The sequence below is a fragment of the Macaca fascicularis genome, chromosome 1, assembly GCF_037993035.2.
Source record: "Macaca fascicularis isolate 582-1 chromosome 1, T2T-MFA8v1.1".
Classification (NCBI taxonomy): domain Eukaryota; kingdom Metazoa; phylum Chordata; class Mammalia; order Primates; family Cercopithecidae; genus Macaca; species Macaca fascicularis.
In genome coordinates this window covers 16,692,147-16,716,330 of record NC_088375.1, presented here as the reverse complement: position 1 = coordinate 16,716,330, position 24,184 = coordinate 16,692,147, and the positions used below count along the sequence as shown (strand labels likewise).

The 24,184-nt window shown below is 43.0% G+C and overlaps 1 protein-coding gene across 15 annotated transcripts in view; it reads right to left on the bottom strand.

Annotated features, from left to right (window-relative positions):
* Nucleotides 1–4,848: 4,848 nt before the first annotated feature.
* Nucleotides 4,849–24,184, bottom strand: part of SIPA1L2 (signal induced proliferation associated 1 like 2) — a 232,349-nt gene continuing 213,013 nt past the window's right edge. For 10 of the 15 annotated variants that reach the window (XM_045391690.2, XM_005539766.4, XM_073996200.1 and 7 more), the window contains 5 exons: nucleotides 22,723–22,854; nucleotides 10,968–11,021; nucleotides 10,292–10,415; nucleotides 9,238–9,319; nucleotides 4,849–6,159 (listed from right to left, as the gene is read on the bottom strand). In XM_045391690.2, coding sequence (XP_045247625.2) covers nucleotides 6,013–6,159; nucleotides 9,238–9,319; nucleotides 10,292–10,415; nucleotides 10,968–11,021; nucleotides 22,723–22,854 — 539 coding nt within the window. In that variant the 3' untranslated portion in view covers nucleotides 4,849–6,012. The remainder of the gene's footprint in view (nucleotides 6,160–9,237; nucleotides 9,320–10,291; nucleotides 10,416–10,967; nucleotides 11,022–22,722; nucleotides 22,855–24,184) is intronic. The other 5 variants (XM_073996406.1, XM_073996454.1, XM_005539770.5 and 2 more) reach the window with 1 other exon arrangement.

The window sequence follows — 24,184 nt, the reverse complement described above, 5'->3', positions numbered from 1 at the left end:
TCTCTCTAATCCTTCCCCCTTCACAATCATCTGAAGTGAAATGTTTTAAGATGATGCTGGCAGAACAACAGCCTTATAGTTCGAGAGGAACAATGAAAAATAATCAAGTAGGAGTTGAGGGGTTAAACCCACTGACTTCTGTGCACTTCCTCTCCTGAGTAGTGCTATTCGCGTTCTTAAGTACTTAATTTAAAATGATACAGAATGCCTATTCTGGGAATTTTATATTCATGGAAGCGGGGACTGTGGGCTGTAGCCTGCTGTTTGGCAAGCCCTCAGCCCAGATGGGGTTCTACAAGGTGTTTAATCAGATCCTAGAGCAGCACACGACTGCCATGTTTAATTATTCTAATTTAATGGAGCATTCAGCAAGATCCGCTTTGTTTGGCATCAATGATTATGGTCGTGGGCAAGAGGGGCATGGGCCCAGACGCTCAGTCCCAGCTTGTTTCATACACGGCGATGGAGGAGACTCTGCCAGGGCCTGAAGTCTCCATCTGCAGATGTGTATTAATAGCCAGCACTGATTTAGTTGAGGCAATTTACTGAAATGCTACCACTCTGAAGCCCTCTCCTGCACACAGCCTTCCTCATGGCTTTCACTGGGTCACAGGAAGGCTGGGAGAGCTGCTCTTTATTACAAGACTACCAACACCACTGCCTAAGAGCCTGATTGATGGGTACCAATGGCCAGGACACTGGAAGTCTTACCCTTCATTTTGTTTTTTTACGAACTCAGCTCCAGCTTTGCAGCCAAACGGTATTTTCGCATGTCAAGGGGGCTCATTATTTTTCATTTGTTCTACTTAAAAACAGGCTGCTCTGCAAATTTTAGGCAGATCCCTGATATTAAGAGATGAAAAACAGAGATACATGTTTTTAGAGTCTGCGGATGCTAAAATTTAATCAAAACTTTGTAAGGATTTAAGAGGGCAGTACATTTTCTGGTATTAACATGAACTAGAGAGGGCTTGCAGGGTTTATGTTTTTGTGTTTTTAAAAAGCAACCAAAAGGTACTCAAATCCTGTGTGTCAAAATGCAAGAATGTGACACTTGGGGGTGATGCCCGTTTAAACCTTTTATAAAATACACGAGGAGATACTTCCTTTGTACTTGTTTCTGCCTAGTCAGGAGACTTGCTCTTTGGTTAATTTGGAGGTTATAGGTTAGAAATCGAATGCATTCCTCAGGTCTTGGCAGGTCTCTTACCATTTTCTCTCCTGTGAGTCATAAATAAATAGTTTCCTGCTACCTGCCCCTAACTAGGTGTTAAATAGAACCCATTTAGTTCTATTTTCTTTTTCGGGAGTGAGTAGTATGCCTGACTTGCTTACACTAGAGCTAGGGAACTGGTTTTAAAAGTGTTAAGCACAAAATCCACAGACACTCAAGTGAACTGGACTTGTTTCTTACTAACCAGTAATTCAAAGGAGAAAAGTGTGTGCAAAAATCTTTATTACTTCTTCCCAGCCCCGTATCTCAACTTGGAAATTCTAAAGAATCAACACTGGTGTGATTTCAGGGGATCTGAGGTTATTTAATAATCCCCAGAGGTTGACCTGAAAGTCGTGGGCCTTTGTCTCTTAGAAAGGTTCACACAAATGTATTTCATGGTGGGGCAGCGATCGTCATGGTCAAGAGGGTGGTTCTGCCTCAGATGGTGGCTTGTTTCTTGTGACACATTCCATCCGGCAGAAACAGTAGAGTTGACTCTTAAAGAGGTTATGTTCACAGCTTCTCCACAACCAGAGAATTCATTTGTTGATCAGTCTAAATGGTATGCCAATTCTCTCCCTAAATCACAGATTGCGGTTTCTCAGGCCAATTATTTTATACAAGGAGCAGGTGATTTCCCTATTCAAGCACTCCTCTATTATCATCATTATGGGTCTTTATCCTTAATGTTTTCATAGTTATCTTTTTATTTTTGGATGTGCCAACAAGAAGCTATGTTTCATGGCTTCATGACTTTGAAGGCTAAAAATAATAGGTGATCAAATTCTGCAGTTTAGTGGACTCGCAGAACAGACTCCAGGCATCTCAAAGATCATTGTGAGCCACAAAGGCAAAACTGTACTATCAGCCCCCTCAAGTGTAACTTACGTTTCCAATCATAAGCCTTCTCCTAGCTATAGAGAATAGCAGGATAAAAGCCTAATATGTTAATTAACTTTGTCACATACTAAAATGGCCTTAATACATAGTAGTCCACTCCATATGGTTAGAAAAACCTGCTTATTCTAAAATAAATTTTTTAGCAGATATATTCCACGAAATATTTGGTTTGTATCCAGTAAGTCATTATAGCAAGTCAATGTGTGTAGTTGTTAAGGGGCACATTTTGTAACAGTGTCACCAGGACGCCAAGTTGTTCAAAACTACATGTACTATGGGAGCATGGAGTTGGTTGGTTGCTGACTGGAAACATGTTTGAAAAAGCTAAACAGACCCAAAATCATTTTGGCCCTGTTTTTTGGCATGGCCCTTTGGAGATGGACTTGAGACAGATTATTCATTCCTTTGCTAGTATAGACTGAGAACTGTGTTTTCAAGAAATGTCTTCTGGTCTTATCCTCAGGTATGCCTTCGGAAGATGGAATGGCTTTCCATTCAGCTAGGTTTTGGTCAGGTTCCTTTATTTTCTCTAAACGATGTCCACCTTTCCATCGGATTAGTAGCGCTAAAGCAAATGCACCCACCCTTGATCAAAGACACAGGAGAGCTGTATTCCAGGCCCTTGCCAGGAGCGTAACTGTTGTTAAGCCTTTACTAAAGGCAAGAGATATTTATGGAAAACCGTGTCATCAAACATGCAGTTCATCGATTCCTTTGAAGTCTAGGGCTTATCCCTGGATCCAGCCCTTTCAACTCATCTCCAACCCATCAGCAGTTCTGTGCGCTTTACCTCCAAATACATTCTCATGTGTGGCCTACCTACTTCTCTCCACTTTCACTGCCTTACCACAGGCCATGCCAACACCATCTCTTGCCTAGACCGGTCTTCCTCGTGTACTGTGCCTTATGCCTGGCATTGGTAAATTATACTGGTGAGTGGCCTGTTTTTGTGTGGTCTTGCAAGCTAAGAACGACTCTTACTATCTTTAAAGGGTGTTAAACAGAAATTTGAAAGTATGCAACAGAGGCAATATGTGACTCCCAAAGCCTCAAATGGTTCCTTTGTAGATAAAGCCCCACACAGAAAGTCTGAAGACCTGCGTGGTCCATTCTGCTTTAGAAGTCAGAATAATCCATTTAAAATAGAGCTCACATCAGGCAGTTTTCCTGCTTCAATGGCTTCCTTTTGACTTAGAACAAAATCCAAAGTCTAGCATGGCCTCCAGTTCCTTCATGGTGTGGCTTTTGCTGATCTCTTCAAGCACATCTCCCACTGCTCTACCCTCCCTGTTACGTCCTGGCTTCTGCTAGATTTCTTGAACACACTAACCTTAGGGACTCTGAACCTCGTGTACCCTCGTCTACCCTCGGACCACCCTATCTAGGTCCTGATTCCTCATCTTTAAAAAGGGAGTGATGATGGCACCCCACCTCACAGGGCTGCTAGGTAGGTAACACAAAGCACTACACAGGACCTGGCACCCAGGAGCTATTCAGACAGTATCAGTGTTCATAATAATTACTTAAGGTAGCCTGTTGCAGGTACTTTTATTTCTGTCTTTCATGTTTTGAAGTGCTCTTATGTCTGTCTTCCCTTATTCGACTGTATGCCTGTGCACACAGGGGCCCTGACCCCCGTTGATCACAGTTGGATTTTCAGTTCCTAGCATGCTGCCTGGTTCACAGTAATGGGAAAGAAAAAAAAGGGAAGGAGGGAGGAAGGACGGTATCTACGTGGCCCATAAGGTTCTTATTCCCTGAAAATCTCCAGTCCCTGGCTGCATCTTGGAGGTGCACCTGTGCGTTTCATAGAGGGCAGCTGCACGAAACAGCCTTAGGAAGCTTACTGCTACATCCACTGTGAGAATGTTAATTGTTCAATATGCCTCCCATGTGAAGCCCATATGGAAAATTCCTTTTAGGGCCAATTCTAAGAGTCAGTTTGCTTCCTCTGAATTCTTGATATGCTTTCTGTTCTTCAAAGGTTGAGAGCAATGGACCTTAACAGTGTTTCCCTTCACATCTGGATCCATGTTTTGTGTCTCCTGTCTTACATTTGACTCATATTTACAGTTTACCTCTTCCTGATAATTTTTCAAACTGTTACTCTTTTTGTTTTTTGAGACAAGAGTTTCGCTCTTATTGCCCAGGCTGGAGTGCAATGGCATGATCTTGGCTCACCGCAACCTCCACTTCTCAGGTTCAAGTGATTCTCCTGCCTCAGCCTCCCAAGTAGCTGGGATTATAGGCATGCGCCACCATGCCCGACTAATTTTGTACTTTTAGTAGAGACAGGGTTTCTCCATGTTGGTCAGGCTGGTCTTGAACTCCCAACCTCACATGATCCGCCCACCTTGGCCTCCCAAAGTGCTGGCAACACCAAAGTGTTAAATTGTGTGTGTGTTTTGTTTTTTTTTAAGGCAATCTTGGGTAAATTACTTCACTTTAGCCACAGCTCATGTGGTTGTAAATGAGAACCCCACCTCCTACCTATGGAGGATACCGTTGGGGTTAAATGAGAGGGATGAAAAGTTCAGAGAATAGTGTCTGGCACACAACAGCTACTAAAAACTACTAGATACCCCTTCCTAAAATCGATCTGGGATTTTATGAGAAGGCAGCTGAACAGTATTTAATACAAATCAAGGTCCTAAATGACCTGAAATAAATTCACATACAGTCAGACTGTAGACATGTTAGATCATAAAAAATCTAGTCACCTGACAGCACCATTTCTTATGTGGACTTCTTTTAAACATTTATTAAAAAAGCAAAATGTATGTTCATCTCAAATCTAACAGTTAAAAATGGTAAAGCAATACAAACAACGTGTTACTAGCAGCATCCAGTCGTTAGAATCTCTCACCCTGCTTCTCGGTCTGATCTGTGCAAGCTCAGTCTCTTCTGAGCCTGCAGCTACCTCCAACCCTCATCGTAGTGCAGGCCAAACCAAATTTTATAAAATTAACAATTTAAGGTTAAATAAGCTTAAATAAGGGTGTTAAATACAAGACACTTCATCAAAGCTTCTGTACAAAGATAAACAAATCTGGCATTGTACAAGTGGTTCCGCCGGCTCACAGCACACAAGGAAGTTCTAGTGAGTTAAGCAGATTCACTTTCATTTTTTTCCAGCAGAGCAACTATACAAAAGTGAACTAAGAGTTGAAGTGACTACTGACAACTCGGTGAGCCATTTACAAGGCATATGTATCTGTTTTTTTTTTGTTTTTAATCAGAACACTGTTAATATTCAGGCACCATTTGTTCCTGCAAATAAATAAGTCTCTAAGGTAACTGCATCTGAACTAGTGTTAAACACAACAGTGCTTTTTTTCTTTAATCCCCCCCGCAAAGCTTTTCCAACTATGTACTATGCCTCCTTTCTTATTGCTATGGTAATGTGGCTGTGGAAATAAAACTACTGTACATCCAAAAAAATAGAGCACCTTTAACATTAAAGTATATGTCTGATTATTTGTTCTCATGTTTATTTTACAATACTAAAGCCCAAACTATGGTAAATTGCTTTACATCTCTACCAGGTCACCTGATAAATAGGAAATAAAACCCAACTATCTTCCCTCTTGAGGTAAGCCCAAGCCAGAGCATGTTTCAGCAGAGTCTAAAAGAAAAAAGGTCTCAACTGTCGCCAGGGTTTACATTCATCTTCACACCAGGAGTTACATTCATTCAGCTTCACATGGGCACTGCCCTCTGCTGTGGCTACCGAGAAAGAGTCGAGGCTCCCTGTCCTGCTGTGGTGAATGGCGCTACACAGAATGGAACAGCAAAAACATCTACGACTGGTGGAAAGCACACAGAAAAACCACGTTTGTGACTTCAAAGGGACAAGGGGGCATTTCCCAATGGTCCCTTGATGAGGTGCGGACTGGCTAAGATTTTTTGTCGATGGTGGTGAAAAACCATTCTGTGAATTTCCGCAGCTGAGCTGTCGCGGTCTGGGACTCCTCCTGCAGCCTCATGTTGTCCTGTCTCAGGTGCTGCACTTCCGCTTGGAGAACAGCCTTGTCTTGTTTTTCCTGGTCAGAGTAGAAATAAACTGAGTCATGGAGACTGACCGATACATTCATTCCTCCTAAGCTGGGCTACAAGAATCTTTTATTCTTATTTTTACTTATGTACTTTTTGAGGGGAGAAGGGGTGACTTTCTTCAGTGAGGGAACTTTCCTGATCCTGATTCCTGCTGATGACAAATGGATGGGAACGAGCACTCCATGCACCCTGTTCTTTCATCCCACTCTGCTCCCACAGGGTGCTAAGATAGCCTTTCTATAGGAAGGTGTTCATCGTTGTTTATATCACGCTCTATCCAAAAAAGGGAGACTACAGTAAGGTGAAAGGTAATACCCTTTGACAAATGCACAAAACTTTCTAAGTACAAAATTGGAATCAGCAGAGCTGTTACATATGTTTATAATAAAATATGTACTTAGGTCTTTCATTCCATCAAGCTTTCCTGCTACACTATATTTCCATAATGACCCTTAAAGTCTGCCATTAAAAACTACGTAAAAATAATCAAGACTTTCAGAAGAATCACATCTGGAGTTTCCAACATATAGCAATAAAAAAATGTACAGCACCAGTTTCAGACCCCTCCCTGCTGAAAGCGATGTCTTGCCCTAAATGGACAGAGGGGTCCACTGTCAGATTGTAACAACTGGTATTTCTGTAATGGGATCTAACTCGACCGCTAATGCCACCAGATGCCACCCACAGCACTGTACGGGAGCACTGAGCGAGGTGAGTGGAGGCCCCCACCGTTGGCATGTCTGGTCCCGCCCTCAAGGTTTCCTCGTTTCCTGATCCCTTCCGAGGCCCTCCCCAATACCACCTGCCTGGTCACTGGCGCAAAAGACCCTGGTCCCCAGAGGAGGCCCGAATCAGAGCTGGCCACTCACTTCGCTGTAAGGAGCAACTGCAGCCCACCCTGGATACGGACTCTCCCCGGACATTCCTCACCACGACTCTCGGTCCCAACAGTCTGAGTCCCACAGCTCAGAACACCTCTGCTGTGACTCAGCTGCCCACCTCTCCGCATCCCTGCCAACCTTTTATTATGACCCATGGAACTTGGATTCTGCCATGAAGACCTTGTGCACGCTCAGTTTGTCCTCCTGAAATTCCCTTCGTCTTCGTGCTCTAAGTGAATCCTGGTTCCCTCCTGAGGACACCGTCCCCAGCAGCTCACTACGGGGGTCGGGCAGGCAGACAGTGCATCCCCTATTGTTCAGGCCAGATCTCCGCTCCTTCCTACAATTCCAGCTCCTCTAAAAAATGTGCCATTAGGTCATGAGACCTGCTACCCCTCCTGGCTGCAAAAACTTTACTGTATCTCCAGTCCCAACCATCATTACGGGAAGATTCTAGAACCTGGTTTGCTCTTTTCTCCCCATCCCACTCCTGTCATCTGTGTTGATGATTTCGAATCCACTGAGATGTTCCATCCGACACTCTGGCCATTCAGCCTCTCCATCGCTTTCTCTCAGCGATCTTCAAAACCAGCCTTCCTCAGCTCCCACTCCCATGACCACATCCTATACCGTGCTATTGTCAATGACTGCATCTCTTCCTAAAAGTTTCAAGTTCCTACTTCTTGACCATCACCTTCTGTCTTTTAAAAATAATTTCTCCAGTATCTCCTCCTCCAGTAATGATAGAATCCATCAATCTTATCAATCTTACTCTTATTTTCACTGCCCACCAACACCTCCGCCCCAGTTGTGACGTTATTTCTCTTCAACCAGCCTGGACTCTGGGTTCTTTGGTTTATTCATGCACTGTACATGCCCCAGGGTCCTTGTCTCTCCCTCTCTCTCCCTCTCTCTCTCTCCTCGTCTTGATTTCCTGTCTAAATCTTAATATTGGCTAAATTCAACTCTCCAACGATTCTACACTTGCAGCTGGAGATAAGGTGACCAGCCATCCCAGCTTGCATGGGACTTTGCTGGTTCTAATATGGAAAGTTCCGTATCCTAGAAAACTTCTCCATCCCGGGCAAACTGGGACAGCTCGTCACCCAAGCTGGGGAAAAAACACACAACCAGGAAAACAGGTATCGCTTTAACTTATGCTCCAAATTCAAATGTGCTTTAGCTTTTTTTGGCAAGTCTCCCAAATACACCCGGTTAGTTTACATGCTGTGGTACACCCATATCCTCTATCCACAAAGCTCTTATATTCCTTCTCACCACTCTCAGCTCATGACTAGAAAAAAAAGAAACAATCTGAGAAATTTGCCAACATCTCTGTCTGGACTCTGTGTATGTGAATGAACGTGGTGCATACATGAACACGTGCACACGCACACATACTCTGCTCCACTCTGGTAACTGTATAAGTTGTCCCTACTCTTATCCAAGGCCAGCTCCCTCCTTGTGACTAGATCAGAGCCCCACCCACTTGCCCTTCACCCTCATCAGGATTTCCCTCCCAACTGAATCCTTTCCTCAGCATTCTCACCAGCTACGATTTTTCCCTTCTTCAAAAGCCAAACCAAGCCATCACAACAAAAACCTTCCTGTGACGCCCTCCCACTCGCTACCGCACCCCATTCCATTTCCCTGGACAACCAACTGGCTCTCCAGCACAGGGCTGATGGAACAGAGCTCAGCAAGTATTTGTGGGATACAGGATTTAATTTCTTTTGAGGATGGACCAAGCGCAGGTTGATGTGTAGAGCAGAAGTTCTGAGGGCTGCGAAGCTGACTCAAGACAGACAACAGGACTCAGAGACCAGGCTTTCTGGCAGCAATGGACTCCTCTGAGGTCAGCTCATACAGAGTTGGTGCAACCGATAACTCACTGAACTAAAAAATGCTGGCCCACCGTGCTTCTACTGCACACTGAAGATTAGCCACACGAGGGCTAATCCTCATTTACTCATATCCATTGAGATCCCTGCATCCCACAAAATGAAATACATCAGCTGCAGGTCAGCAGATGGAGTGAGACCTCAGGAGCATCTGTTTGTATTTATCATTGGTTTTTGTGTAAGGCAGTCTTCTTTCCTGAATCTCTTCAATTTCTCTGTAGTAGTTATAAGGGGCTGATTTGATAAGAGAAAGAGTTCTGATTATGCTCTTCCAATAGATTACCTTCCGAAGGTCGGTCTGGAGTTGTCGAAGAATTAATTCCAACTGATTGACTTTCCCGGTCAGTGGTGATGGAGAACGCTCCCTAGCAAATAAGGATAGAATCAGAAAGACTCAAGACAGTCAATTCAGCATTTTGTTGGTCAAGTTTTCACTTGAAAAAATTATTTCATGTGCTTAGAGCCCAGCAAGCGGATACATTATAATATGTCAGAATGGAAAGTGTCCATATAGCTGATCCACTGGAAAGCCCATTCTGGGACTTTACTGATTTAAAAAGAGATCCAGAATCTCTATAGATATACGGGTCGGTAGGAAATCGAAAGATATATTATTTAAATTGGTTTAGCCAATGGAGACAAGGTAGACCCAAATGAAGTCCTGGGAACCAGTCAATTTCCCCAATTTGCCTTTCTCTATGATGGCAATATTATGAAGCTTGTTACCAGTGTGAACATGCAAGTTAACGAAGTTAATTCCAACTTCTATATTCAGCTCACACAGAAGTTGGAATTAAGAATGGATGACACAGGTAAAGAATATACATTTCACGGCGGAAGAACATGTCATGAATATAGGGCTAAGAGTGGGATGTTCCCAACATATTTCAATGGAGGGCATGAGGCCGGATCAAGGACCAGGTTCTAGGAGGAGCCATGCCCTGGGCTGGTGAGCATGTGCAGCCTGGCAGGTGGAAGGCCAATTGGTGAGTTATCCCTGCCTAATGCTGTTGCAATAATTCGGCAGCAGACGCTGACCTTGAGGCTCCTTCTTGCCCTCTCTGACAGTGAGGCTTGCCACCGTGGGCACAGGGTCACAAGTCTTGGCAGGCATGGTGTGCCCATGGAGCAGAGTGGTCATGCAGCTAAAAGCGGTCTCCCACAGCAGGGCAGGGAGCCAAGTAGTCCCACTCAGTCCCTTCTCTGGATTCTTCAGGACTGGGAAAGGGCATGGTGGAATATGGTCACCTGCCTGGCTCAGGGTTAGTCTGTTAGCCGAATCTTTGCTAATCATGCCTGGCACAGCAGGAGGGAGGGGTCCACAGGGGCTCACATACCCAGTCGTGTCCATGAACTCTTTGCCACTGCCTGGATCTACACATAAGGGCAGCTCCTGGGCCCCTTCCAGGTCCTGCCCATGCTGCATATCTGTCAGGGTGCAGAAGGATGCCACCCTCTGGTCTGGGGAGGGGAGAAACACACACAGAAAGATGGGTTAGTAATCACTGCAAGGCAATGTTTCTTTGTGGAAATGCAGTAGATAAATAAAATCCTTTCCCCCCTTCAAATCAGTTACTGCCTTGTTTTGGAACAAAACAAAGAAAAACAAATTCAGGCAAGCTTCAGAGAAGGAGAAAGCATGGAGATTGGCTGTCCTCCTACTGGGCTGTATGGCCTATGCACATCACAGCCACGGGGACAATTAGCAGACACTGGATTTGCTAGAGCCAATTTGCTTTCTTCTTTCCACATCCCAAGAAATGCCAAAGCTGCTGGCTATGCATGAAGTAATAGTTGGATAATGACTCGACTGACAGAACCAAGGAGAGGGACCTCTCTCTCAAGTTCTCCCCAACCCAGAGAAGGTTCTGGAGACAGAACAGCCAGGGCACATGTCCCGCTGTGCACCCCCAACCCTCAGAGCGTGAATAACCATGCAGACGTGCAGACACATGAAATATACAGAAAAGGTTACAGGATATCAGGAGCCAACAAGCAGCCCCAGACAATCACCTAGATAGGACGTGTGGTGACAGAGCAGCCCCAGTTCTTCATCTGAGTCAAGACCTGAAATAAGATTTAGAATTTTCCTATGAACAGGAGTATCTCTCTATACTTGAGAATCTCGGGGGCCCACAAAATGTGGTTATGTGAAGTAGAGTGTGTGTGTGCAATGGACCAGGGGAAACCCTTGAGAGCCAGTATTATGTAACTCCAATGCAATAAGGTGACACATTTCATGTTTTCACTGTTGGTTGGAAGCAGTGTTGTAGTGTACAACAAAGACACGTGGTATGCCATACACACATGGATCCAACCATGAGCATACACAACTGTGGGCTTACTTAAATGACTCACTCCACAAATCCACAGCGAGTGCTGGTGAGAGAGATAATAGCTAAGTAATCTCACTAGAAACCCTTAAAGGAAGATCGGAGGGGCACAGTACTTATAGCAGTACTACCAATGGTCAGTATGACTACGATGCCTTATATTAGCACAAGGACATTTTTATTCTTGGCACCAGGAACTTAACATTCAATGTTTTAAGAGGTAGGAAGGAAAGGGAATAGAATAGTCTTAAGAATGGGCGCCAGACTGGCCCGGCTTCGGGGGCTGAGCGCAGACCAAGAACAGTAATCCAGAAATGCTGAATGGCATGCAGAAAAATAGTCTGTTTTTGAATCACATGGAAGTGAGAACCAAGCAATCTATTCAATGACCACTTCACCCTCATTCCCTGGAGTCTCTCTGCTTGGTTTCTGAGCACATGTATGTATCTACACTAGGAATCTGAGGTATACAGCAGGCGTGTTAGTGCTGTGGCGGTCCTTTTCCTATGAATCGATTGATGCTGGAGAGACTGCACTTGGGTCCGTGTCAGGGGTGCTCTGTTCTTAATTTACCCCACTCTACCTCCCTCTGGCTGCTGGACAAGACTCCTCATGAGGCTACCTGCTTATTTGCTTTATGGCAGTTCATATACTTCCAGTTAATTAAAAAGGATGGTGACATTGAAGCTGCCAGGAACATATGAAGGAAAGCCAAGGCGCGGGCTGTGGCCATGGTACTGAAAGCGCCATCAGTGCCCTGACAGAGGCCTGGGTCCTCCTCAGTGCACCCAGCTACTGATCGCATTGAGAGTTCTCCATCCACGTGGCTCCTTTGCTAACACACCTGCCCTAGGCAGGCAGATGTCTTTCAACTAACCTTTCTGTAAAGTTCCACACATCAAATCTTCTGTAAGATGATAAACATTATATAACTATACTTTCCTGAGAGAGAATCATGTTACCAATTTGGTACTGCATAGTAGGCTTTTTTGCATAAAGTAATTTGCAATTTAATTAAGGTCAACAACATAATTGGGGCCCTGCCAACTTCTACATATGATGTGACGTGCACAGCAGAGTTGGGGGCAGAATCCTGGCTGGGCTTGAGCTGCTCTAGGGGCTGGGTGGAGAGGGGAGGTCTCGGCTGCAGTGGTGTCCAACATAACCCTCTGTTCTGTAAAGAGCCCAGAATATGGGAACATGTCACATTTTAAAAAATCATTAGGAGATATATTTTTATTCCATAGTGACTTTAACTGCTGACCAGAAAAGGAATGGAAAAGAAAACAGGTAAAAATTTGTCTAACTTTTTAGGAGTTTCATTGACTCATCCTCGTTTTATGCAAGCCAGTGATAATTCAGTTACGTTTCTATCTTTCTTAATATATTTAGGTTTGGTGGTCAAGTCTAAATACATGGATGAACACGCCTTAGCTTCCTTCATCTGTTTTTACCTTAATTGATAAAATACCCACATATTTAACAGAAACAGAATTTGCTATAGGCAGTCATTCAGACATTCCCTAGGGAGAAATAGGGTCCTACTGGTCAGAAGGCAAGAAGCCAAAACTAGAGTTTTGCCAGCAATGTAATTTCACAAACAGGATTTCACTTTGGATTTGAAAAGCTTGGGAGGCTGAAATGCAAAGAGAATGCTAATTGATTAAGTACAGACACCAAACTACTTTATAAAATAGCTAATCTTAGAGACAGTTTCCAGTGGAAGCTTTATGCCCCTACAGCTTATTTCTGTGACAATAAATATTCAATAATCAAGCAATTACTGAGATAGAACCAAATGGCATGAACAAAACCATCAGAAAAGACAGGCAGAAGAGTAGGAGCTTCATATGCATGGTTACGGTTGGTCCAGATCCCATCACCCACACTCCACACGTGTAGCCTCTTCGGTTTTCTTTCCTGTTCTTTCCAGTGTGAGCAGATCTGGCTAAGGTGGAGTGCTGGGCATGGCTGACACACAAAACAATTCATCCTTTAAAATAATCTCTTAAAAAAACTTATTTCAGGCCGAGGCGGGTGGATCATGAGGTCAGGAGATCGAGACCATCCTGGCTAACACGGTGAAACTCCGTCTCTACTAAAAATACAATAAATTAGCTGGGCATGGTGGCGGGTGCCTGTATTCCCAGCTACAGGGAGGCTGAGGCAGGAGAATGGCGTGAACCCAGGAGGCGGAGCGTGCAGTGAGCCGAGATTGCGCCACTGCACTCCAGCCTGGGCCACAGAGCGAGACTCCGTCTCTCACACACAAAAACAAAACAAAACAAAACAATAAAAACCTTATTTCAACGTCAGTTTCTTATTTTTAGTACATTTAGCACTAAACAAGAAGATGAACAGTCAACAGGCTATTCCATATTCTAGAGTCAAGATGGCAAAACGGATGACTGTAAGTCACTCCCATGACCCTGTCTAGGATTCCTGAAGCACTAGGAACATAAGGCCAAGGCTGGATTGGTGGGGGTGAATGATCCGATCAACGTGTCATGTCTGTCGAGCATAAGGCCAAGTTAGATTGGCGGGGGTGAATGGTCTGATCAATGCGTCATGTCTGTGGAGCATAAGGCCAATGCTGGATTGGTGGGGGTGAATGGTCTGATCAACACGTCATGCCTGTGCAACATAAGGCCGAGGCTGGATCAGGTGGGGATGAATGGTCTGATCAATGCGTCATGTCTGTCTAGGGTGAGGAATAGGACGACAGTGACTGCCCCAGATACATGCCAAATGGGACATTCAAGTATGAGGCTAGATTAAACATATTTCCACAAACAAAGCTGTTCTAATATGTCTTTGTTAGAACTACAAACTCAAGACAAAGTAGAGTTTTGTAGCTACATGTAGAAAATTAAAAGTTTTGATTCTGACTCCTGTGCTTATTGCACTGCAGAAAACTGACTTAACTGGCCACTAGGAAAGGAAAAAAAAAAATGCTGCACTATACTATTTTCCACCTAAAATTCTCTGGTTTAGACTTTTGGAAGCCCATCCATGCATGTAGAAAGATAATGGTCTGGTATCTGCCTATGAGTAATTAACAAGAAAAAGTCCTGAAATTATTCTTTATTTAAGAAACAACTATTGCATTGGCCTGAAACCATTTTAATTTACTTTTGAGATAATTTAAATGGATTTACTATTCCAAATTTGACTTTGCATTTTTCATCCATGTAGTAGTCATTTTTCTTTCCATTTTTTTTTTCACTAATTATGTTACCATTAGGAGTTACTCAGTAAGTCACATTTTGTTTACACTTGTATACACATATACACACACATATTCTCTCTCTCATACACACAGTGGTCAAATGTCAATAACTATAACAACTTTATCAACTTTAAGCTGAAGCTTCATAACAGAAAAAGTTCTCCACAAAAAGTGATGTTTATTGTGCTCTGTTTAAGAAGCCAAGGGCCTAAAGAACATAACAAATTAAAGATACAGACTTTGAATTTTTGGGAAATACGGTTATGTGGAGCATTTCATTGCCACAGTGGTGCCTGGTATGTGAATTGTGAACTCTGCATGTGTGTTTCACACTGATATTTGTGTAGGAGCACACACACATCCATGCTCCCAAACAGCTACGGGAAGATGGCACTCTCCACTACCAACTGGGGAAGTGTGGAAACCTAGGAGGACAGGCCTTCGTGGGGCAGCAACGTGGAATCCAGAGTCTAAGATCATCAGTTGGTCATTTTACCTTTGAAGCCTGTGTTCACTGAAAACAACATTATCCATTCAACAAATGCTAAAAACACACCAACTGCCTCTTTCTGATATTCTGATGAATGAGAGATACTTGAAATCCTAGAGATTTTGAAGAGACTCCACTTCCCTTCCCCAGCTTCACGGTGTGATCCATAGCCAGGTTTTCTAGTTGGGTTTATTCCCATTACCATGTTTAACCGGGGATGAAAGCCATTATGTACATTATCAGGTACCCCCAAACTTGACGTGATTCTACATAACAAAGGGTATAAGCACTGCAGGCTGGCAAAACTATGATCTTATTGAACTAGATAGACCATCAATTTCACTTAGGAATACTGACATGTAAGAAGGACATGTCTTGCCCTCCAAAAAACAAAATAACTGCATACATTAAAACAAAGTCTAAAATGTGACTCAGTCAGCTTTTCGAACTTGATCTTCACAGCATGGGGGAGGCACAGAGCATCCAACTTACTTTTACCTTTTTAGACCTATGAAGGACTGTGTGTGTGTGTGTGTGTGTGTGTGTGTGTGTTTAGGTATTTGGGTAGAGATGTGTTACTTGATCACTTATTAATTTTTTTAAATGTCCAATATTTTTCTATTGGAAGCTTTTTGATTCTTTTTAATAATTTTCTGTCAGCAAATTCTCAGGAATTAGATTTCTGGTTAAAAGGTGGGTACAGTTTTCTGGCACTAATAACATACTATCATATTGCCTGAACAAAAAGATGGATCACTTTATAATCTTTATAATGATATCAGCTGTGAGTATTCTTCATAGCTTCCTAGAGCTGTTGTATCATTTTTCATATTCAAAAAGTGTGAGCTGGTAGCTCATTATTCTTTAAATTTACATGTGTGATTGAACATTTTTCACCTTCTTATTTATTGTGTATTTGTCTTTTGTGAAATTTATATTCACATGCCTTGACCATTTGTTGACTGTGGGTTTGGTGCTTTTTTGCAGGGTAAGTTCGTTTATGTACTTTAGGTATCCTGGTTTTACCTATCACAATCACATTCTTTAGAAATCTTTTCCTAAAGTCCAATATTTCCTCTTTTATTTTAACATTCTCTTTCAGGTTCATAAAAGGTCTAAACATTTAAATACCTTTATCTGACCATATTACATTTCGTATGTTCTGTCACTACTCCATAATTAAAGCATAATCTTGCTTCCAAAAGTGTAATCTTACTTTTACTTTTTCTAAAATTGGCTTTTTAAATACCTAAATCCAAATGGAATACATAAATTCCTTTCCCATGTAACTCTTAAATATATTCAGATTTCTGTCTGAGCTCTTAATTTTTCTTCAAAAAATCTTACCCCTATTGAGTTATTATGCTGTTTTAATTATTATTAAGTTATAATAGATCTTTTGGTTGAGTATCATTTACCTATTTTCCAAATGGAGGCAAATTTAGTTCTTTAACTATTTTTCTTGAAATTGCATTAACTCTACAAGTTAATCCAGGAAGAACTGTCATCTTTACTATGAAGCTTTCTATCCATTTCTAGTCTTACATTATTAAAACTTTTCAGATATCAAAGTGTTCCTTGGAATTCTCTCATAATTCTGATGATGGTTTACTTCTCAAAGAACATGTTAATTCAATCTTACTGATATATCTAAGGTGTCCTGTGACTATTACAGTGGAAAGTTGTCTGCAAAGACAGCTGTCAACAACTCCTCCCTCCCTGTGTGTACCTGCCATTTCTTGCCATCTCCACCATCAAGAGGTAGAGGTAGAGTCTATGTCACACCCCTGGAATACTGGCCTTGTGAACTACTTTGGCCTAAATAGAATGTGGTAAATATAATGTTCTGGGACATCCAAAACCAGGCCTTAAGACATCACAGAGCTTCTGCTTTTGCTCTTCTAATTCCTTAAGCCCCATGTGAATAAATACAACTACTCCGCTGACAGCAGGGGTCTCACTAGGCCTCAGCCATTCCAGACACAGACAGGTGAGTAAAATCTCCTTAATGCTCCAGATTCAGTTGAGCTCCAGCTGCATACAGCTGCTTGAGTGACCCCAGCTAAGATCGTATGGAGCAGAAGAACCACCCAGCTGAGCCTAGTCAACCCAGAGTATCATGATAAATAATAACTATTGTTGGGGGTGGTTTGTTAAACAGCAATAGGTAACTAAAAAAAATTAATAACACTTTGAAATTATGCTTATAAAAGTATATTTCAAAATACCTAATTACTTTACCTATTTTATAATCTCTAATTAAACTTCATTTTGATCTTTTGTATTTTCTACATATAAAACTCTATCTAAAATTTCTTACCTCCAACATTGATCTCTTTTTTCTTTGCATTCCTTGTTTAAATGTCAAAAATTCCAGTATAAAAATTAAAGGCACAGTCTCAAAGAGTACACTTGCTTAGTTTCTGGACATAAGCAATCTGCTTATAAACATTTTCTATTAAGTACTATGTAACCATTTAAAATAGATATCAGCCTTTGGGGGTATCTCTCAAATCTTAATTTTTAGAAGAAATAGGTTCTAATTCTATTAGATATACTTTTTTGGGACAAATTGATATAGCTTTTAATTACTTCACCTACTGTAACTTTTTCATTAAAGTTTTTCTTTTATTAAACTAAACTCTTGCCAATAACAATAATCTTTTCAATTTACTGCTGAATTTCATCTAAGCTTTCTTATACTAATATTAAACACTGAGATTGTCTTATAATTATCTTTCGAGTGTGTATGTGTTTATCAGGAAAGAATCCTATCATGCAATTGCAGTGACTTGTTATTACCTCCAGGATAGGAATGTTATTACCTCTCCCTGCTTCTGAATTTCAAAAAATATATATATAAAAGGGCATCATTACTCTGAAACTCTGAAAACAATTAACTGTAAACTTATTATTTTCAGGTAATATTTGTTATTTGGGGATATTCTTGGGTGACTTTTCCAATGCCTTCCACACTTTGGCTTTTGACCATTTCTTATGCTCTCTGCCATGTTTTCTTTCAAGAAATAATCTAAGTACCTTATCCACCAAATGTATTCTTATATAGCTGCTTGACACTCCTTAGTAATTAAAAAAACTCTATGTCTCTTTTTTAAAATGTCACCCAGAGAACATATGAATTAGAAAATACAGAGGACTGAGATTCACATGGGGCCAGAAACTGGGGGTTAGGGTGGTGTACCAGTATTTTGTGCAGAAGGAACCAACCAAGTAGTCTGCCAAAGTTTGCAGAAAATTAAGTGATCAAGTGCATCATCTCAGACCATTAGAGTAAAGACAGAAAAGTAATTTTCTGGGTAAATAAAGAGCCCCAGAACTGGGATCAGCCAAGGTGGGCAGCTTGTGTGTATGTGCTACCGTGAATTAAGAAGGGTGTTCCGAGCTTGCATCTCTAGATTGTCCTTTGACAGGTTTCCTTCTGCCTCTACAGCTAATTACTAATACTTTACATTTATATGTTTAGATTTACACGAAACCAACTTCTTGAGTAAGGTCAGGGACTCGTCTTGACCAGATTTTATGGTTCAGGCTGGCCTGGTTTGCATTATGGTGGGGAGTGCAAGACCCCAAATGATCACGAGGTCTTCATAATCCAAGCCAGGGAGAAGCAGTAACATTCCTATCCTAGAGGTAATAACAAGTCACTGCAGTTGGTCTGGGGTTTGAAGGGTAAGGCAGAACCCATTGTCCTCTGCAGGGAGATGGCAAAGTTCTGCACAGGTCATTTTTGTCCCACTGTCTTTTTCTCATGTTAACTTAACCTTCTTTCTAATATGATTCATTTGTACCTTTTATGTTTTGGATCAAATTTGCTATTGGTTTATCAATACTCAAAGAAAAACAGAGGTTGTTAGTTTTATTTATAAACTGCAGTGTAATTTCATTTGCCATTTTTTTTTTTTTTTTTTACAACTTATTTCATTCCTTTATGTGTTTTTCTTTCACAGTTTTCATGGAATCTTTTTGAAGTACAGTGAAGCTGGTTAATTTTCCCTGTTTTTCCATTGAAATAAATATTTCTGAAACATATTTTTCTTAAAGAACTACCCTCTCTCTGGGTGTAGTCCAGATTTAGGTGTAGTCCAGATTTAGGTAGCATCTTTTTCATGATCCTAAAAAAATTGCTCTTGTCATATTCATTAATTCTTCCCAGCATAATTATTATTAGAGTAACATTTAAAACTTTCTAAATGGTCAGATTTTTGTGTTTTGCTTCTGTTTTTCTCATTTAAATCTATTATCACTGCCTTAGGGTCAGCAAGGTGGTCTGGAAACATGGCTCCTTATTGGAGGGAGCTTACTGAGTCCTTGTGCACAGAATGCCTGGCTCTCACCCACAACTATACTATTTATTATGGTCCTTGCACTAATAGAGTTTAAACATTTAAGTTGTCATGATTTGACAGCTTAATTTGGTGCCTCTGCTCTATTTTTAAATGGTATAGTAAAATCTAGATTCTTAAACTCGTGTCCAATGTCAACTTTAGCCCTTAAATGAAGGTGAACACATCATATGCCAAGATGTGTAGCATAAATGAGGCAGACCAATGGGGGAGAGGCAAGTCTGCCAGGGATCAATTACACTATTGGATTTTATAGGGATCATGGGATCTCAATCCAATAGGAAGGTAAATTCCATTTTCCAAGCCTGTTTTCAGATATACTGATGGAAATATGCGCACAGGATTATTCCAGGGAAGACTGAGGCAATAAGCCTTTAGAACCGCCTTTGTTAGTTTGTAGCAATGACATAAACAAGTACACGACATGTTTCACGCTATCTTTTCTTTATAATGTTTACTCTAGCTCAGAAATGGCCTTGAGAACTGGTACAAAAAGAAAAAGTCATGAGGAGGGCAACTGGGTTATCTACCTGAAGGCATTTCTCTTTAAAGTCCTAAGGAGATTGATCACACTCATCACCACCATGCAACTCAGGAGAGAGGGCAGCAGGTCACTGGGATGCAACCTGAGGCAACACTGATACAAGGGAATCTGATTAGCCAAAGGAGGCACACATTCTCAACTGAATTTTCATAGGCTGGCTACTGTCTCACCATGACATGCCACCCTATGGAGTAGCATCAAAAATTAAACATGGCATTAACTTCTTCCACATTATTTTATCCATCAATGTTAAAGCTCAGATAACCAAAGTCTTCTCCTTTGGCAAATAGAATACAACACTATTTTCTGCTTAATTTAGGCATCCATGTACCTGAGGGCACTGCCTAGGGAGAATTTCCATGTCATGCTTTTTCCCTTCTGTGCCAACTACCACCTATACTCTTACTTCAGCTTAGAAATAACTTGTTGATATCAAAACCACAGAACTAGAGGTTTAGGACTAGATGAAGCCTTCCTTACAGGTTCTTTGGTTCTTCATTTTATAGATGAGAACACTGAAGCCCAAATTAATTCAGCACATGTCCAAAAGGATTACTATTTAACATTCACCGAGTTCATATTTGTAAAAGACCTACAACAGTATTGGGACAAAGTGTGGATGTCACAGTAGCTAAGTGACTTGTCCAAAGGCCTATGGCCCAGAAATGGCTGAAGTTATGACCAAAATCCCTAAATTCATCATTCAGTCCATGCACCATTTTGCCTTCTCTAAGCCCCTGAAAAAATGCATTTTCTAGCCGTCATTTTATTCTGAAGGAACATTTGAAAGGGGTGGAAGGGAACCAAGTAAAGACATAAATGAAGGCAGATACAGACATAAGGTGATAAATATTGTTTTAAATCTGAAAGGTGATCACAAAATGCAAAAGGATCTAAGACGTTGAGAGCTGTGATATGGGTTGGGATAGTTCTGGGTTGCACAAACTGTGCATATTGAATACCTACTTACTCCTCATTACTAGCGTTTCTCATTTGGTTATCTTGATATGTATCTGATAAATACAGATAAAATAATAAAAGAGGCAGCCCTCCCTTAAGAAACTCATCTCTTAAGAGACAGGCATGTGAAAGAAGCAGAATTCAGTGTGTTAAGTACTCTGTGGATAGTTACACAGTGAGGCCACACAAAGATCTGATCTCTGGTCTTCTCTCTCCTGGGGCAGAAAGATCTGGTCAGAGAGAGAGACTGTAGTGTGTAAAAAACACCCCAGAGAAAGAGAAAACGGTGTTACCTGCTCCCAGATTGCTCTGGACAGAGGTAAAGACAGTGTTCCTGTGCTCTGGTGCTGGGTCATGTACAAGCAAGTGCTAGAAGCATGGGGAGCCCAGGAAACAACTAGACCACCAGCCTGGGGCTTCTAAAATATGCAACTAACTTCTGGTAACATCAGAGAATGAAGGTCTCCCCATAAGGCAGACAGGGCTCTTCTGAAATTTCTACAAGGAGTGAGTGGTTTATAAAGAAAGCAGTCTCGTTCCTTCCATTTAGGGAGCAGTGAGCGCATATTCATGTTGCAGAAGCTTCCTCCTAGCAAGCTGCCTTTTACCTACTTCCCTCGTGTCCACCTGAGAGTAGATTCCAACTCCTGTTCCCAGAGGCTCAGGACCAGAGGCACTGATACCAACTGGGCAGAGCAAAGGCACCACTGGGCCTCCCTAACTTGTTAAGCTGGTCACAGATGAGGGGCAGTGAAACCTCAACCTTCTGCATTTTGACTTCAAATGCACCTCCCCTCCTGGGAAAAGAATTTGATTTTGTTTCCTGAGGCCTGGTGTCACAGGTGATGGGGCTGTGCTAGCAGAGACTGAGAACGGAAGAGAAACGGGGAGAAAGAGAAGGAAGGGCCCTTAGGCCTGAGAAGGCAGCAGTGGACTCGGGTGCCTCCAGGATGCTGTGACTTGGTTACACCATGAGAGTCTCACAGAATGCAGGGTGTTAATGCCTACTAAAATGATCCTGCCTCCTTTGTCAGTCCCAGCTGTCAGGTTCCCCAGTGCCAGAGCCTGCCATCGTAAAAACTCACTGAAAGAATGCAGCGGCAAAGGGCAAAAAGTCAAGTCACGATCCCGAGCGCCACAGGTTTACATGGCATCACCGCGAGGTCCCGAGGCTGCACGTGAAGCAAGCATCTTCCTTGTTTTGTCTCCCTTTAACTGCAAGCTGGACAAAGGTGTTCCTGAAGGGGAAGCCTCAACCAAAAATGACAGAAGACAGTGTGGCAGCTGGATGGCTCTTAGAGACTGGCTAGCCCATCTACCCTCACTGACCTGCATGTAAGAGGAGGAAGGCGAGGCCTCGACAGGTAGAGACACTTGCATGGGTTGAGCCGATCGTGCCAGAGTCTGTGTTTATACCAAGTGACTGGACTCCTCGGCCTGTGCTCGTCCGGGTGAGCCCAGCAGCTCCCGCCTTCTAAATGTGCGCCCCACATTATACCTCAGTACGCTATGAGGAAAGACGCGAGGTGCTCCCCATACAATCGCCTCTGCTTTTCAGATAGGAAACGGAGGTCCCACCCCGGTCACAGATGGTGCCAGAGCTAGAATTCAGGTTTTCAGATTTCTTGCCTAGTGCTCCTTTTACTAAATGACATGGTCTCCCTTAGGAAACATCCTTAGTTATAGCCCAAGCCAGCCTCTGCTTGTTTTCATCATACAACAAAGCTAAGGATTCAAAACTTTAATCAGACGATGGGAGACAGACGCGCTCACCTAAGATGCCAAACAGGCCCTGCAGGAAAGGACTCCCAGGGTAAGGGGTGAGGCCAGAGGCTGGTGACTCTTTACCTTCAAATGCCCGTGCAGCGTCCACGAGGTGGGTCCAATCTAACCCTGTGGCTGTGTCCGGGAGGGGCATCAGGCCAGGGTCTGCGCACTTGGACTTATCTGATAAGGACCCATCGGAGAACCAGAACTCATCTAAACAGAAACAAAACCAGAGAGTCAGTCAGTCACAGCACGGGCACCATCCCAGAGTCAGTGAGTACACAGGCCCCACTGCCCCTCCCAGAGTCAGTGAGTACACAGGCCCCACTCCCCTCCCAGAGTCAGTCAGTACACAGGCCCCACTGCCCCTCCCAGAGTCAGTCAGTACACAGGCCCCACCATCCCTCCCACAGTCAGTGAGTACACAGGCCCCACTGCCCCTCCCACAGTCAGTGAGTACACAGGCCCCACTGCCCCTCCCACAGTCAGTGAGTACACAGGCCCCACTGCCCCTCCCACAGTCAGTGAGTACACAGGCCCCACTGCCCCTCCCACAGTCAGTGAGTACACAGGCCCCACTGCCCCTCCCACAGTCAGTGAGTACACAGGCCCCACTGCCCCTCCCACAGTCAGTCAGCCAGTACACAGGCCCCACTGCCCCTCCCAGAGTCAGTCAGTGCACAGGCCCCACTGCCCCTCCCAGAGTCAGTCAGTACACAGGCCCCACCATCCCTCCCAGAGTCAGTCAGTACACAGGCCCCACTGCCCCTCCCAGAGTCAGTCAGCCAGTACACAGGCCCCACTGCCCCTCCCAGAGTCGGTCAGTCGCAGCATGGGCACCACTGTCCTTCCTGGAGTCAGTCAGTCACAGCATGGGCACCACCGTCCCTCCCAGAGTCAGTCAGTCAGTACACGGGCACCACTGTCGCTCCCAGAGTCAGTCAGTACACAGGCAGTTCTGCTCCTCCCAGTGAGTCAGTCAGCACAGGAACCATCATCCCCCTCCCACAGTGGCCAAGATAATTTTTCCTCATCTTAATGGAAAAAGAAAACACGAGGCTGCAGTTGCCCAGAAGGGATATAGCTGGAAAAATGGAGGTTTGTAAGCAGCAGCCGAGTCTGTACTAGTGAGAAGTCGGCCAGCACATAAGGGCAGGGAGATGAGAATCAAGCCTCTGTACACTATTGTAATTTCACGGTTTTCTTCTAGGGGGCCTGAGTACAGCCAGGTCTGACTGTTGCAGGATAAATTCTCATTTGCTTCAGGGGAGACTTTCCTCTTTTTAAAAGTGTTGCAGGCTTTACGTTGCTGTAAGAAGTACTGGAGCAATCTCCATCCTGATTTATAAAGCTTACGGAGGAACACATCTAAGCTGAGCACCACAAACTTGAGATGCTTCAAATACCAACTGATTATAAAAATGTAGTAAGACTAACTTCGTTTTTATTGCTACTTGAGATCGAGGATGTTATTTTATATACAAAGCACAAACATAGTGGTTGGACTACCTTTCTGACTTAATAAGATGGTTTTACCAATGGC